General features: G+C 44.5%; 1 protein-coding gene across 5 annotated transcripts in view; it reads right to left on the reverse strand.

The window, feature by feature from the left end:
• Positions 1–10,839: 10,839 nt before the first annotated feature.
• Positions 10,840–17,445, reverse strand: part of MTMR1 (myotubularin related protein 1) — an 81,690-nt gene continuing 75,084 nt past the window's right edge. For all 5 annotated transcript variants that reach the window (XM_077285227.1, XM_077285226.1, XM_077285228.1 and 2 more), the window contains one exon: positions 10,840–11,707. In XM_077285227.1, the coding sequence (XP_077141342.1) occupies positions 11,543–11,707 (165 nt within the window). In that variant the 3' untranslated portion in view covers positions 10,840–11,542. The remainder of the gene's footprint in view (positions 11,708–17,445) is intronic.

Consider the following 17,445-nt stretch of genomic DNA (forward strand, 5'->3'; position numbering starts at 1 on the left):
ATTGCTGGCAGGAGCGGTCTGTGTCCACTCTGTGAAGGCAGAGATGTGTGCCAGGCACAACAGGCAGGTGGTTAGCAACTACTTGGCTGTTAGTTCTTAGACCCGTAGTAAAAAAAAAAAGTCCTGGAAAACCCCCTTTGAATGTAAAAATCTCTGGTTCTTTCTCCCTTACCTTCAGTATTTAAGATTCAGCCAACAGTCCCGCTCCATCTTAGAATCTTCATGAGCTGTTGTAAGAAGTCTTGTCTCATACAGATAAGTCATATAACATTCTGCCAGGTTCCTCCAGAAAACGACACCTATAAGAAAAATGTCTACCACCCCAGGCAGTTTTTCATTTCACCCTTCATAATATCATTAGTGCCTGATCCATCAATTGATCAGACAGGTCGGCATTACACAAGTTGTGACATTTATGGGGGGGGGGGGGGGTTGGGGAGATCACAGATCCATCTTCAATAACAATGGCAATTAAAAATTGAAATCTGGAGCAGAAAAAAAACAAAAACACATGCACTAATGTGTCTCCCAACTTACATATGGGCAAGCAACAGGAGATACAATAGCTTGTATTTTCTCCCTTAGGGAAGAGGAAACTTCTGAGATAATTTTATGCATTAGATAATTACCCTAAGATGACTGTTTGCATCAAAGCTCTGATCAGCTATTTTTTTTTTCATTCTTGGTTGCACCAATTTGTCCTCAAACTTCAGAAATCAAATAAAAGATGACTGAAGGAAATTCTGAGTAAAAAAAACCAAAAAAACCATCTGTGTTTAAATACAGTGCTGGTCTATGACCCCGCCGGTGTCTGACGGCAAAATTAGAATAATTACTAACATAAAGAGAATGCTGCAATCATTAGTCAGCCGGATAAAAGTGGAACAAAAGAGGTTTCTGTAGCCAAGAGGGAATAAACCTGCATTCATTTATCTATCTAGTTTATAAAAGCGATATAGATCATTGCTGTAGTGTCACACTCATCTGCTCCTGATTCAGCGCACGTAGCCAATTAACAGAAGCCGCCAACCACACATGCCGCTATCAGATTCTCAGCTCACACAAAGCACAACGTTCGCTGACCACCTGGGCAGGGTATTAATATGACCCAGTGTGGCCTCACGGATATAGTCATCGTACCCGATGGCCCTTGTTTGTCTTCTCCACTGAGATTGGGGCTCTGTTCCTCCTCCTTTCAGATGGCAACCACTGTACCATGGGGAGTTCAGGGTAAGTCTAAGCCAGGGGTGCACAACTTTTTTTTGGTCCAAGGGCCACCACATTGCCATACGGAACCAATCGCAAGGGCTACAAAAAAATTAAAGGGAACATGTCACCATGTTTGTCCCATATGAAGTAAGCCCTGATGTACAGCAAACTAATATGCTGCTCCAATCCGGGCTACAAGACAAGAAAAATACGTTTTATAATACTCGCCTATGGGGCAGTCGGGTCCGATGGGTGTCGCTGTCTTGGTTCGGTGCCTCCTTTCTTTTGCGATGCCATCCTCCTCCTTGCTTAGTGTAGATGTGTATTACGTGATCCACAGTGTCCCCGACATCGCGCTCCTTCGCAGGCGTACTTCTTTCTGCCCTGTAGAGGGCTGAGAAAAGTGCTGCAGTGCGCATGAGCAGGAAAAGGCAAAAAGCCCATGCACACTGCAGTACTTGGCAGTGAGGTATGCTTGCGCAGGAGTGAGATGCCTGGAATACTGTATGGGTGACTTAAGACGTGTCATCCACACGAAGCAAGAATGAGGACAGTAGCGCAAGAAGAGAAGAGACGGCAACACCCATTGGACCCAACCGCCCCATAGGTATTATACAGTGGCGCCGCTATAAAGAGGCAAGTTGAGCACTTTGCCTCAAGTGGCATCCGGTCCCTCAAAACGGGGCAGCAGTGTGCGCCGCCCCCTGCAGTCAGATGTGTCGGGTACTAGCCATGAGCATGAGGCTGTGTCACCAGCAGGAGGCGGCGGGGATGCAGGGTGCGGTGCTGGTATTATAAAAGGTTTTTCTTGCAAGCTGGTTTGGGGGCATGTATAGAGCATATTAGTATGCTGTATATCAGGGCTGACTGGTACTGGCCTTACCTCATAAGGGGCAAACATGGTGACATATTTTTTTTAAAAGGATTCTTACATAAATACGTCACCAGAACACAGTTTTGAGTATTAGATGAGGATGTGGAGAGTCTCTGCTTAGTGTAAGTTAGTGTGTGTTGACACAGATTTTTTTGGGGGAGCAGAAACTCGCCATCATAATCTCAAAACTCTTAGGCTGCCGTCACACTAACAGTATTTGCTCAGTATTTTACGTCAGTATACGCAAGCCAAAACCAGGAGTGGGTGATAAATGCAGAAGTGGTGCATATGTTTCTATTATACTTTTCCTCTATTTATTCCACTCCTGGTTTTGGCTTACAAATAACTGATGTAAAATACTGACCAAATACTGCTAGTGTGACGGCAGCCTTAGTTTTGAAGATTTTTTTAAAGTTTTAATAAAGCCATCAAGCATGTTATGAATTGTTACGCATGTACAAAATCAGAACCACTATCAGCACATGAATGCAGCGCCAGAACCACGGTCAGTACATGAATAAATCAACAAGCTTAGTACAGCTATCAATTGTAATGTCAGTTCAGCCCCATAAACAATTGCAGCGCATGAACCTACAACTCCCAATATGTCCTTAACAATGGTAAGGAGATACTTGGAGTTTTTGTTACCAGCCATCATTAGACTGCGGACCATACAGGAACCACAGTGCTGATGAGATGCAGGCAGTATCACAGATATACATTTACATCCAGGTACCTTATAGGCGACATCTCTGCTTGAAATTGTCCCCATACTTTTTCTCTCCAGCAGACGCCATGATGAGATTTCATGCCCAGAGCTCATCTCTCCAGACTTCACTCTTCTCCAGTGTCCTGCAGCAATTCCCAACACAGTGCCTTTAAAAATAAAAAGTATCATTATAGTGCCCCATAAATAAAAATAACTCCCATGCTAAACCAAGGAGTAAATAATTGCTCTTCACTGTGCTTCCTACACATTTCCCCCACACTACCCCTCTCTATAATGTCTCCCAACACTGTCCTTTTCCATAATATTTTCCCCCACTCCATTGCCCCTCGCTATACTGTGACTCCTTCCACAATTTCCCCAGAATGTGCCTTCACAGTAACACTAACTCACCCCTACATATAAAATAGTGCGTTTAATCAACTCCTCCATGGAGCACTTACCGTTATCCACCACCTCTGCAGTGCCAGCAGCAATGTGATGAGGTCAGCAGCGTGATGTTCTCATCACGCTGCTGCACATTGGGGCGGCCGAGCACCTTTCTGCCCCAGTCCTCAAGTGTTCAAATATATTAGTGTCCAGAACATATGAATACATTTGAATATAGGAAAAGAGCCGGCATCGCCAAATTCCTACGAGTTGCAACAAACCCTTTAGCGGGTCGTTAGTTGTGCAGGCCATGTCTAAACCATGATCCCCTTGCCTTTCCTGTGGTGTTAGATAGGAAGGACGAAGAAAGCATGGTTAAAGGGAACCAGTCATGCCATTTTTATGTATTTAAACTGCCCCCAATGTGTTGATATTGATGAAATGTGCATCATTAACATGTTTTTCCCAAAGAAAATGTCCCAGTATATATCTTCTAAAACAGTGTTTATCCTTAGGTGATTGCATCACAGACCTTCTGTTTCAGTCATAGGGTAGGTGCTTTGTAATGGCTCAGTCATGGTCAGTCCGGGTCCTATTGTAATTATTCACGCCAACTGCATTGTAATTGATTTGTTACTGGTCTGACGTGACGGCAACCACCTAACAAGTCCCACGTGTGCGCACTGCCCATCCACTCCCCGAGCATGCGCACTGACTCTGGGTGTACAGAAGATCGAATGCAGGACGTTATATCCAGTGTCAGTGCACATGCCCAGGGAGCGGATGGGCAGTGCGCACAAGTGGGATTTGTTAGGTGGCTGCAGTGACGTTGGGCCAGTCACGGCAATCACAATGCAGTGTGCGTGAATAATCACAATAGGACCATGACTGAACCATTACAAAGCACCACCCCCTGTGATGCGATCACCTAAGGAAAAAAAAATGTTTTATAAGATAACGCTGCTCTAAAAAATAAAGGGGACACTAAAATCCCACATCCTAGATATCACTGAATGAAATATTTCAGTTGTAAATCTTTATTCATTACATAATGGAATGTGTTGTTGAGAACAATAAAACCTAAAAATGATTAACATAAATCACAACTAATATCCCACGGAGGTCTGGAGTTGGAATGATGCTCAAAATCAAAGTGGAAAATGAAGTTACAGGCTGATTCAACTTCAGTGGAAATGCCTCAAGACAAGGAAATGATGCTCAGTAGTGTGTGTGGCCTCCACGTGCCTGTATGACTTCCCTACAACGCCTGGGCATGCTCCTGATGAGGCAGCAGATGGTCTCCTGAGGGATCTCCTCCCAGACCTGGACTAAACCATCCGCCAACTCCTGGACAGTCTGTGGTGCAATGTGACGTTTGTGGATGTGCGAGACATGATGTCCCAGATGTGTTCAATCGGATTCAGGTCTGGGGAACGGAGGGGCCAGTCCATAGCTTCAATGCCTTCATCTTGCAGGAACTGCTGACACACTCCAGCCACATGAGGTCTGGCATTGTCCCGCATTAGGAGGACCCCAGGGCCAACCACACCAAAATATGGTCTCACAAGGGGTCTGAGGATCTCATCTCAGTAGCTAATGGCAGTTGGGCTACCTCTGGCGAGCACATGGAGGGCTGTGCGGCCCTCCAAATAAATGCCACCCCACACCATTACTGACCCACTTCCAAACCGGTCATGCTGAAGGATGTTGCAGGCAGCAGATTACTCTCCACGGCGACTCCAGACTCTGTCAGATGTGCTCAGTGTGAACCTTTCATCTGTGAAGAGCACAGAGCGCCAGTGGCAAATTTGACAATCTTGGTGTTCTGTGGCAAATGCCAAGCATCCTGCACGGTGTTGGACTGTGAGCACAACCCCCATCTGTGGACGTTGGGCACTCAGACCATCCTCATGGAGTCGGTTTCTAACAGTTTGTGCAGACATGCATATTTGTGGCCTGCTGGAGGTCATTTTGCAGGGCTCTGGCAGTGCTCCTCCTGTTCCTCCTTGTACAAAGGCTGTGGTAGCTGTCCTGCTTCTGGGTTGTTGCCCTCCTACGGCCCCCTCCACATCTCTTGGTGTATTGGCCTGTCTCCTGGTGGCGCCTCCAGCCTTTGGACACTACGCTGACAGACACAGCAAACCTTCTTGCCACAGCTCGCATTGATGTGCCATCCTAGATGAGCTGCACTGCCTGAGCCACTTGTGTCGTCTAGAGTCCGTCCCATGCTACCATGAGTGTGAAAGCACAACCAACATTCAAAAGTGACCAAAACATCAGCCAGAAAGCATTGGTACTGAGATGTGGTCTGTGGTCCCTACCTGCAGAACCACTCCTTTATTGAGTGTGCCTTGATAATTGCCAATAATTTCCATCTGTTGTCTATTCCATTTGCACAACAGCATGTGAAATTGATTGTCAAACAGTGTTGCTTTCTAAGTGGACAGTTTGATTTCACAGAAGTTTGATTTACTTGGAGATCTATTCTGTTGTTTAAGTGTTCCCGTTATTTTTTTGAGCAGTGTATATACTGGGACATTTTCTTTGGGAAAAACATGTGAGGCTACGTTCACATTAGCGTTGTGCGCCGCTGTGTCGGGCGCCGCTGCGTCGCCGCATGCGTCATGCACCCCTATATTTAACATGGGGGCGCATGGACATGCGTTGCATTTGCATTTTGTGACGCATGCGTCGCTGCGGCGCACGCGTCAGGGCGCACAGGACGCAGCAAGTTTCATTTTTTGTGCGTCCAAAATCAAGCAAAAAAAGGACGCATGCGTCACAAAACGCTGCGTTGTGCATGCGTTCACATGTGCGTTGCGGCGCCGACACTGCGGTGCACAACGCAAATGTGAACGTAGCTTGAGTGATGCACAATGCGTCACTAACAACACATTGGGGGCAGTTTACTGCACAAAAATGACATGACGGGTTCCCTTTAAGACTGACAAAGTTGATCCAGCTCCATGGAGTAAAATCACCTTTTAATTTGGTTATGTTAAAATCTCGATAAACATTTACAGTAGATAATATACTTGAGGAAAATACTAAGGCGTTTCTGGTGCATGTAGCGTCTCTTCTTGCACCAGAAACCCGTTAGTATTTTCCACATGGATATTATCTAAATGTTTATCTAGAATTTAAAAAGACTAAATAAAATGGTATGATTTTACTCTGTGGAGCCGGATCAACTCTTTCCTGTTTTTTGGCATCAATTTTGTTCCATGCTCTGGGAAGGTAGCAAGCCGTTGTGGTGGGCCAGCTACTCGGGTTTAAACTTAGCCTTTGCTCCCTATGTGAGTGTCAAGGCCATCCTGGAAGCACGAGGAACAGAAGGCCAACCTGAGCAGAGGAGGTAGAGGGAGGCAAACGGAAGGCATCAAGTAGAGCGACTGTTCATGAGAAGTATATAGTGAATTTTTGGTTGGAGTATCCCTGTAATAGAATGTGATAGCACTGGTCAACACAATTTTTCTGGCAAAAGGTTTTAAAACATATTTTAAGTCAATTTTGGCTGCTGATTACGAATATGAACTCCGTTTTTGGCTATCACATCAAAGTTTCGAGATATTTTCAATTTTTGATGAAAATTACTCCTAATGTTTTATGATAAAAACACATGATTTTCGGTAATACATTGTATATTTTTAATCAAGGAATAACAAACATTACAAAGTCTATGTACAGCAAATCAAATATACTTACAAAATTAAACTACAAAATATAAAAACACATATATATGGCACAGATGAATGACAAATGGCAGTTGTTTGAACTTTGTTTTCTTGGCTGATCTGTGATGAACAGCTTCTGGGTTGTCTCTCATCAAGCTCCAGCAATAGTCAGCCATCATATGTGAGTCCCACCGGCCTTGATACTGTTCTTCCATTGTTTTAATGTCCTGATGAAAACGCTCCCCTTGTTCCTCGCTCACATCCCCAAGGTTCTCTGCAAAAAAGTCCAAATGGCTGTGTAAATAGTGAATCTTGATACTCATTCTACATCCAAGATTTCGCAGACTCATTAGTAGCTCTTCCACAATCTCTTCATAGTTGTCTGCTTTCTTATTCCCTAGAAGATTCTGCACCACATTAAAAAATGCATTCCAAGCTCTTTCTTCTGTTTCATTCATTGATGTGATAAAATTTGGGTCTCTCATAAGTGTTCTTATTTGAGGTCCATCAAATTTTCCAGCCTTTTTCTTCTCTTCACTAAGACCAGGAAAAGTTGAACATATATAGTTAAAGCATTCTCCACCGTGATTGAGAGCTTTGACGAACTGCTTCATCAATCCAAGTTTTATGTGTAAGGGAGGAAAGACAATGTCCTTCCTATCCACTAGAGGATCATGGATGACATTCTTATCGCCAGATGCCAAACTCTGTCGCTGAGGCCATTCAGTTTTCACCCAATGCTCTGCTGTAGCTCTACTATCCCAGTAGCACAGAAAACAAGGGTGTTATCATAACAAATGGGAATTATGCATGTTCAAAGAAAACAAAGATATTCTCACATTTATTGGGAGACTAAATGAAAACTAAACTTACCTTAGTGAACCGTATAAACCGGCACTTTTCATACACTACTTATATTTATCATGGAATTCATGAAAATGGGCTATATACCTGTAGTGCAAAAATGTGATGTGATAGAGAAATTATAAGATCAGATTTGAATTCAGCACCCTCAAATTAGTCTTTTTTTTTTTTTGTAGACTAGTGTAGTAGGACATTATTCATCATGTCAGCCACAAGACTTATAGCTTCACTTGTCAGGTAGAAAGCCAGGACCCTGCTCTACACTGATGAGGGTCAAAAATACAAAACCCACTGTCTGCAGAAGGGGGTCTCTTTTTCCTTTAGTACAAACCATAAGTCACACGGCGAGTCTGATGAGACGCCCCTTTAACAGAAGCATGTTGAATTTCACTTTGCTGCTTAAATCCTAACCTCATTCCATCTGAATGGATGACAATTATTGGAAGAAAACGTCCCACTTTTCCATCTCGCAGCGTTCTGCACCTAACGGAGAACAATATTTGCAGGCAGGGCGCAGAAAGTGGCTTTTTGCATAGATTTCAGGTCACAATTTCACAGTATTGTGGCATAACAAAATGGGGATATGAAAAATGCCTCCGTGCCGGCTTCCAACTTCAAACAGTGACCTTCCAGATTGCTAGGCAACATCAAACCTACTCAGCGAAAAAGAAGATTGAGTAAAATGGCTGGAAACACATTAAATCTGCTGTTTGGCAAGGTAAACCTGTCATTAGCATCGCTGTAATTCTGCGGGAGAAAGGGCGGCTGCTTGTATTAAAACAGACAAATTGTCCTCGTCTGCAGCAATGTCTGGTCCCGGTCAGCAAACGCTTTGGATATCACAAAAGAACACGACGTTGTGCTCAACCGTGACATCTTTACATTTACCCATATTATTTCCTGCCCATTTTTGTTATTCACGTTCATTTTACCTTTTGAATGCCACCGTTTTATTTACTATATACGAGGTTCTACCTTAATATGAAAATAAAAGCATGTCTAAATTCTGTTGGCTAAATTGGTGGCGACATGTTTTTTTTTTTGCTCAGGCGTCAATACTTCTGGCACCCACCGTGAACGGACCTTTGACATAATCAAAATATCACGAATGATAGTGCAAACTGTGCCAACTGAAATGCCTAATTCATGAGCTGTAACATGATCTCCTCTGAAGACGTTTTGACAATTTGCCATGAATTGGAGTCATCGTCAGTTGATTCCCTACCCCATTTAAACTGCTTGTCTCAAAACTTTACTTCCATCAACACCATATAGAGCAATCATACTTTCATGGATTTCTTTAGGGTTCGTTTCTTCCTTTGTAAAACAATGTAGTCACGAAACGTAGCTCCATACCCCACACCTCCTTAGTAGAGCCGCACTGTACTGCACTTGCCATCCTGTCATCTCCATTGCTTTCATACTATTCAATTTTACGGTTGCACGTCCAGACTTGGCTCAAGGTGCACAGAAAAGCTCATCTCTCCAACACCGGCAGAGATTCTGGGGTAGGTAACTTACTGAACACCCCTGATAGAGGCAGTGCTTGGCTTACAAACAACGTACCGTAGTTTCTGCAGGTTTCTACTCGAGTTATATTTGTATGAAATTTGGAATAGTGCCAGCAAATGGCTTAGAGCAAAGCACTGAAATATCCTACAGTGGCTTGTATGAGCCCGGATCTAATTCTTTGGCCTCCTTCACACTTCCATCTTTTGTCTCACTTCGAAATCCGTTGATTTTTGAAAATGCAGGATCCTGCAAAAAAATTTGCAGGATCCTGCATTTTCCCATAGACTTGTATTACCGACGAATTGTGACGGATGGCCGTCCGTTTCATCCATCGTGCACTGGATCCGTCGGAAAATAGCTGTCCGTCGTGGAGAGAACATTCAGAGGAACGTTTTTTCTGCACGTCGGAAAATCGATCAGCGACGGGTCCTGCGCTGTCCGTCGTCGGCTATAATGGAAGCCTATGGACGCAGGATCCGTCGCTGACCGTCACACACAGGAATCCAGCGACGTATCACGTTTTTTCCCTCTGAGCATGCCCGGAAGGATTTTCAAGGCAGGGGATAATCAATCTCTCTCTCGTGTCCCCAGAATACCAAGTCCCATATCTACACCGGAAAAGCTCAGCCGACACATCCGTCATAACACTGGATGCGTTCCCTCCGTTGTATCACTATTTTATCAACATCTGTCAGCACGTCTTCCTGACGCATTAGGACGGGACACTGCCGACGGAAGTGTGAAAGAAGCCTTATAAAACATCTGTGGAAGAAGCTGAAACCTGCAGTCTGGAGAAGGCAACGTCACACCTGAGATACAAGAAGCAGTTTGCTCACAAGGAGTTTATCAAAATACCTATGAACATGTACAGAAGTCGTTTGTTTGCAGCAATTGCTTCAAAAAGTTGTGAAAAAAAATTACGTTAAAGGGAATCTGTCAGTAAGTTTTTGCTATCTCACCCAAAAGCAGGACGATGTGGGGAAAGAGACCCTGATTCCATTGATGTATCACTTTGCTTACTGGGTGCAGTGGTTGTGATACAGAGTTTTCCCTGCGGTAAAGATGGCAATGCTCAGATAGCTAACCCCACTCACACCCCTGATTAGCAGCTTCTTATGTACACTGTATGTTGACAGTAAGCTGTGGATCAGTTCTGGGGAACAGAGTGGGACTAGGAGGCACAGGGCAGCTAGTCGGGCAGTGATAATCTCTTGCTGATAAAACTCTGATTGCATTATAATAACAGAATGCAGCCTCATAAATGACATTGCATAAATCAGTGTCTCAGCCCCTACCTCATGCTGCCCTCGGATTACATAGCAACACCTGCTGACAGGTTCCCTTTAAAGGTTATCATTCTTATCTAGGACATTTTTATTAGTTTAATTAAACAGTTACTTGTTGAAAATTCTAAAGCAACGTCTGATTTTCAGTAAGATTAAAAATGACTTTTGTCAGTTTCAAGTTATTTCAGTGACCACTGGGAGTTTTTCTTACTTTACCAACAACTTTGTTCACGTCTGTATATGCTGAATTTAGCTTTATCGGTGCGTGATTTTAGGGTTCTCCTTCCTGACAACTACAGGACAAGCGACCAAGTAATACATGGCAACCGTGAAATAAAAATTTATGTTTTCTGGAGGTAAAAACACTATACAAATACATAATGTGCAGCAGGATAACTTACATGTGGCTACGGCCATCCATTGTTCGGTAAGCTTTACATGGCATCGGGTGCATTACATTTCTTTTTAAATAGGTGCAATATGGAATTTAAATTATATTGTCAGTTCATATGATATTAAAAAACAAAACAAAAAAAAAAAAAAAACACCATCTCTTCCAGGCTTGGATCCCTTCATAGAGATTACAGAAAACGAGCCTGTCCGCTACTACAATACCGGGCTACAAGTTATGTCAGCTTCATTTCTCTAAGAACAAAAAATACAATATAAAAAAGTGAATGTAAAACCCAGGGGCTACTAATAGAACAGCAGGACTCCTGCGTACAGTATACGGCACTGGGGAAACACATCCACTGTAACAGCTGATTGCACAGGAGAGTGCGGCGTGTAAACAATACAGAATGGGAACATTCATATGTACAGATCCTGCCTATCGGGAGGCAAGAGTGGGAATGGCTTCCAGCATTTCATCCTGATGGTACGACTTGTGTAGTAGGGAAAGTGACTATTTATACAAAAAAAATGTTCTGGTGTCTTTGTGCCCAACAGGACTTTCTCCTACTCAGCAGATGGCAGCGGGCACTTGGCAGGTTGCCCGTACACGTCCCTTCTTAGGAGTGGGTTGCCGTTAGACGGCGGTGTGCACCGGAGTTGCGGAATGTGAAGGGGAAGATCCTCGGTCTGATGAAGAAGACACCGATCTAGTGGTTGCTTCACGCTGTAGCTCTTCCACTTTCTTCTGTAGCTCTGATCGAATTGCCAAAAGATCCTTAAGGTTCTGATGAATTGGCATCTAAAAATGTAAGAAGAAAAGCACACTGATCAGTATTGCGCCATTGGTCCTCTTGTACACGGAAGGTCTACTTATTCAGATTTCTGTACTTGGGGACGGACTTCCCGCACCTTTTTAAGCAGTCATATATGGCAATGTACAGTACTATTTAATATGCATATTGCCTCTTCAGAGAAAAAGAGGACTAACTATAGCGCCACCTATTGGAAGTAGCGATCCTACAAGTCACAATCAACCCTTTAACGAATCTTGCAATATGACTTAGGATAAAAGCCAAATCAGTATCTCAATTCGCAGACACGGTGTTTTCGGGCTGTTGGCCCTCGTCAGTGCGAAGCATGAGAACAGATTTGGCTAGGTGAGAGGCTCTGGACGAAGCTCTAAGGGGTACTATATATACATCCAGCTGTATAAACACTTGTGTGTAAGGCTACTTTCACACTAGCGTCGGTACGGGGCCATCGCCATGCGTCGGTCCGACGTACGTTGTGAAATAAATGCACAACGGAGGCAGCGGATGCAGTTTTTCAACGCATCCGCTGCCCCATTGTAATGTCAGGGGAGGAAGGGTGGAGTTTCGGCCGCGTATGCGCGGTCGAAAATGGCAGACAATGCACAAAAAAAGTTACATGGAACTTTTTTGTGCCGACGGTCCGCCAAAACACGACGCATCCGTCGCATTGCGTCGCTAATGCAAGTGTATGGAGAAAAAACGCATCCTGCGGGCAACTTTGCAGGATGCGTTTTTTCTCCAAAACGACGCATTGCGACGTGCATCACACGACGCAAGTGTGAAAGTAGCCTAAGGGTACCACTCAGTATACAGGCCAAAGGCCACCATCCAGTGCAATGGCCTAGGGATTGCGGAGGGTCCTCTTGACATGTCGATTTAGGTTCTGCTATAAAAAGGATCCATCAGCACCTACTATGGAACCACCGTCCATGGGGGCAAGTTCTCTTAAGCTGCATTTACACTGACAGACAATCGTAAACAAAGGTTGTTAAAAAAGGCTTGTTCCATGATTGTCTTGACGTGTAAACAGGCTGTCCATCAACCGATGAAAAAGGAAAATGCTCATTTATCTGGTAAAATGATCTTTTGCGCAAATAATTGTTCTTGGTGGTTCATTTTCCTGTAGAAATAGGACTCGCGCTGCTGAGAACTATGGCAGCCTATGTGCACTGAGCGATCTAGTATTGCTTGTTCAGTGTGCATAGTTTACTGCTATCTGCCTTTGTAATCCGGCTACTAAACGACTGCCGACCGGTAAATATTTACAGATCGGCGGTTGTATCATGCTGATGGTTGGTTCGTATATCCAGACTCAAATAGAGCAATAGACTAGGAAATTCCAGCCTCCTCCACCACTGCATCGTGGATCAACTCTTTTGGAAATTAAGTGCTAATTATTCCCGCTCAGTATAGTGGCCGAGACTAAAGGTACCTTCACACTGAACAACTTTCCAACGAGAACGACAATGATCCGTGACGTTGCAGCGTCCTGGATAGCGATATCGTTGTGTTTGACACGCAGCAGCGATCTGGATCCCGCTGTGCCATCGCTGGTCAGAGATAGAAGGCCAGCACCTTATTTCGTCGTTAGGTCGGTGTGTATCGTCGTGTTTGCTGGCATCGTTGCTTTTGCTGTCAATGTTTTACAATGGTAACCAGGGTAAATATCGGGTTACTAAGCGCAGGTCCGCGCTTAGTAACCCGATATTTACCCTGGTTACCATTGTAAAAGTAAAAAAAAAAAAAACAGTACATACTCACCTTCTGATGTCTGTCACGTCCCCCGGCGTCCGCGCTGCTGCTCAGAGCTTCCTGCACTGAATGTATCAGTGCCGGCCGTAAAGCCGAGCACAGCGGTGACGTCACCGCTGTTACTGCCGGCCCTGACACATTCAGTGAAGGAAGCTCTGAGCAGCAGCGTGGACGCCGGGGGACGTGACAGACATCAGAAGGTGAGTATGTAGTGTTTTTTTTTTTTTACTTTTACATTGGTAACCAGGATAAATATCGGGTTACTAAGCGCGGCCCTGCACTTAGTAACCCGATGTTTACCCTGGTTACCCGGGTGCTGCAGGGGGACTTCGGCATCGTTGAAGACCGTTTCAGCGATGCCGAAGTCGTTCCCCTGATCGTTGGTTGCTGGAGAGAGCTGTCTGTGTGACAGCTCCCCAGCGACCTAAACAGCGACGCTGCAGCGATCGGCTCGTTGTCTATATCGCTGCAGCGTCGCTGAGTGTGACGGTACCTTAAAGCACTGATGATTTTGGCCTACAACTCCTGATAACCCAAAAAACCTGTCTCAATAAATTAGCATATTTCACCCGTCCAATCAAATAAAAGTGTTTTTTAATAACAAAAAAAAAACCCATCAAATAATAATGTTCAGTTATGCACTCAATACTTGGTCGGGAATCCTTTGGCAGAAATGACTGCTTCAATGCGGCGTGGCATGGAGGCAATCAGCCTGTGACACTGCTGAGATGTTATGGAGGCCCAGGATGCTTCAATAGCGGCCTTAAGCTCATCCAGAGTGTTGGGTCTTGCGTCTCAACTTTCTCTTCACAGGTCAGGAGAGTTGGCAGGCCAATTGAGCACAGTAATACCATGGTCAGTAAACCATTTACCAGTGGTTTTGGCACTGTGAGCAGGTGCCAGGTCGTGCTGAAAAATGAAATCTTCATCTCCATAAAGCATTTCAGCCGATGGAAGCATGAAGTGCTCCAAAATCTCCTGATAGCTAGCTGCATTGACCCTGCCCTTGATGAAACACACTGACTGTGGGTACTTGACACTGGACTTCAGGCATTTTGGCATTTCCTTCTCCCCAGTCTTCCTCCAGACTCTGGCACCTTGATTTCCGAATGACATGCAAAATTTGCTTTCATCAGAAAAAAGTACTTGGGACCACTTAGCAACAGTCCAGTGCTGCTTCTCTGTAGCCCAGGTCAGGCGCTTCTGCCGCTGTTTATGGTTCAAAAGTGGCTTTACCTGGGGAATGCGGCACCTGTAGCCCATTTCCTGCACACGCCTGTGCACGGTGGCTCTGGATGTTTCCACACCAGACTCAGTCCACTGCTTCCTCAGGTTCCCCAAGGTCTGGAATCGGTCCTTCTCCACAATCTTCCTCAGGGTCCGGTCACCTCTTCTCGTTGTACAGCGTTTTCTGCCACATTGTTTCCTTCCAACAGACTTACCATTGAGGTGCCTTGATACAGCACTCTGGGAACAGCCTATTCGTTGAGAAATTTCTTTCTGGGTCTTACCCTCTTGCTTGAGGGTGTCAATGATGGCCTTCTTGACATCTGTCAGGTCGCTAGTCTTACCCATGATGGGGGTTTTGAGTAATGAACCAGGCAGGGAGTTTTTAAAAGCCTCAGGTATCTTTTGCATGTGTTTAGAGTTAATTAGTTGATTCAGAAGATTAGGGTAATAGGTCGTTTAGAGAACCTTTTCTTGATATGCTAATTTATTGAGACAGGTTTTTTGGGTTATCAGGAGTTGTAGGCCAAAATCATCAGTATTAAAACAATAAAAGACCTGACAAATTTCAGTTGGTGGATAATGAATCTTTAATATATGAAAGTTTAATTGTAATCATTACATTATGGTAAATAATGAAATTTAACACTATATGCTAATTTTTTGAGAAGGACCTGTATAGGCTCCCCACTGGCACTTGGGAATTGTCAGTGATAGTTCTACTTCCTCGTTAGGTTTTGGAGGAGAAATGCATTGTTTGGAGTAGGCAGTTGGAGATTTGTTCAGGAGATTTCTGCTTGGAGTTGGTTTGCATGCTTATCCTCATCCTCTTCTATTTGGGTTCTCCTACCTATCACTCCCTTGTGTTCCACTCTTTTTCGTGAGTATATTTGTATGATTATAGTTTTGTTTCATCCTTGTATGTCTTCCCTTGTCTGATTATTGTAATCCTATACACTTCAGCCTCACACCTCCCTGGGTGGCGGAGGGAACAGATACGGTTTAAGATAGGCGCATAGCAAGGTAATAACCCTGGCGTCTCCACCTTGTGGGGTAATCCGGGTGACAGGGCGGACGCCCTCTAGTTCGCAGGGTCAGGTAGGAGCCCACCGCCCGTACGTGGCACTTGGCTTTCTGCAGTGGATTGTGCTGCAGCTCCGCACAAGGAGTAGCCATTGTGTTTTTCAGGTGGTATCCACTTCAGTAGGTTTCATTATTTAAAGCAGTTTAGGAACTTGGTTGTATGAATCACAGTACAGAGTTCCTACTGAAATCAATGGGGCTTGTTTTAGAAGTGTTTATTGCGCAGATTTGGTCAAAGTTCATGCACAAAAAAATGTAAAAACTTAGTATGATTGCACCCCAATAAGCCCTTGAGTTCCTTTCTAGGACACTTTATAGCTTCTGTAGTAACATTTGGGAGGGGGGGGGGGGCTACCTGGACTGTTCTTATGTAGGTCGACAGTGAGATAAAGTTCTTGCTAGATTACACAAAGGGACATAATCTGTACCCTCCAAGACTCAATGATATACCGTAACTCTTCAATACACCAAATTTAGAGATTGGCAGACCCCAGAATTTCAGGAGGGGAACATATGGGTTTACCATGTAGCTAATGTCCCTCTCTTGAAAGAGTTAATTGGTGGGACAGGTTTCTTTCCTTCTGTTTTTGCCCTGCACGTCCAAGGTATACCTGGTCTGTGGTTGGGAAAAGGAGGAACCAGTCAACCGGCTGTCTTAGGGGAAGGTTAAGTTTCTCTCCAGGCAGCGGCCTGTATTTGGTAACGTAGTTTAGTAAACAAGGGCTCCACTGGGGGACAAAAGATGGTGACTTGAGGGTCTGACCTTCAGCATCTATCAGAAACGGTTGCCCCGCTCTCCCTCCCTTGTCTCAGCATTAGGGTTAGTCATTTAGGTAACTGAATGGACAGGAATATTGGCAAAAGCTCAAGCCTGCTAACCCAAAGTTGTGCTTATTGGTGTAAAATGTTTGGAATAGGTTTCTCTACGATTAAGAACTTGAATAAAGGCCGTGGCCAGTTTTATCCATCGAGTCAACGTGTCATGGTTCCAGTCTTAATCACTTCATGGGTAAGGTGTAAGGTAATGTGTAATAGCACACACTGCACAAGGCAACCGCTCCATGATGCCACAAACAAGGGTAGTTGCTTCCCGGGGGCCACTAACACCCCTATGGCTCTTCCACTCATCTATTATCCTTACTTTCTGATCCACGTTTCTATTTCTCAGACGTTCTTTACAGCACACGTCTTTACAGAATATCACATTCTTAATCTTTCCACTGTTCGGTAATCTCATGCCCCCATGATTGTTAACCCTTTGTAATATGATGCTAATACCCCACTGCTGCAAACCCCTATGTATTGGTAATGGGGCCTATATGTTATGTGAAGGCTTGCCTATATTGAAGTCCATACATTAGAGAGTAGCTGACAGCACAACTGGCATGCGGATGCCCGTCCTAATTCCACTGGACCCAAGTGGAAGAGTACATACCATAGCAAAGTGAAGGACAGCATCCAATCCAGGTGAAGTAAAAAATCCTTTATTGTGCCAAATGCAACGTTTCAACCGTGAAAGGTCTTTTTCAAGCATGCTTGGGGGATGGGGGTAAGAGATGGGCTCTGCGTGTGGGGGATGGGGGTAAGAGATGGGCTCTGCCTGTGGAGGATGGGGGTAAGAGATGGGCTCTGCGTGTGGAGGATGGCGGATAGAGATGGGCTC

This window comes from Ranitomeya variabilis, chromosome 2, assembly GCF_051348905.1.
Source record: "Ranitomeya variabilis isolate aRanVar5 chromosome 2, aRanVar5.hap1, whole genome shotgun sequence".
NCBI classification, from domain to species: domain Eukaryota; kingdom Metazoa; phylum Chordata; class Amphibia; order Anura; family Dendrobatidae; genus Ranitomeya; species Ranitomeya variabilis.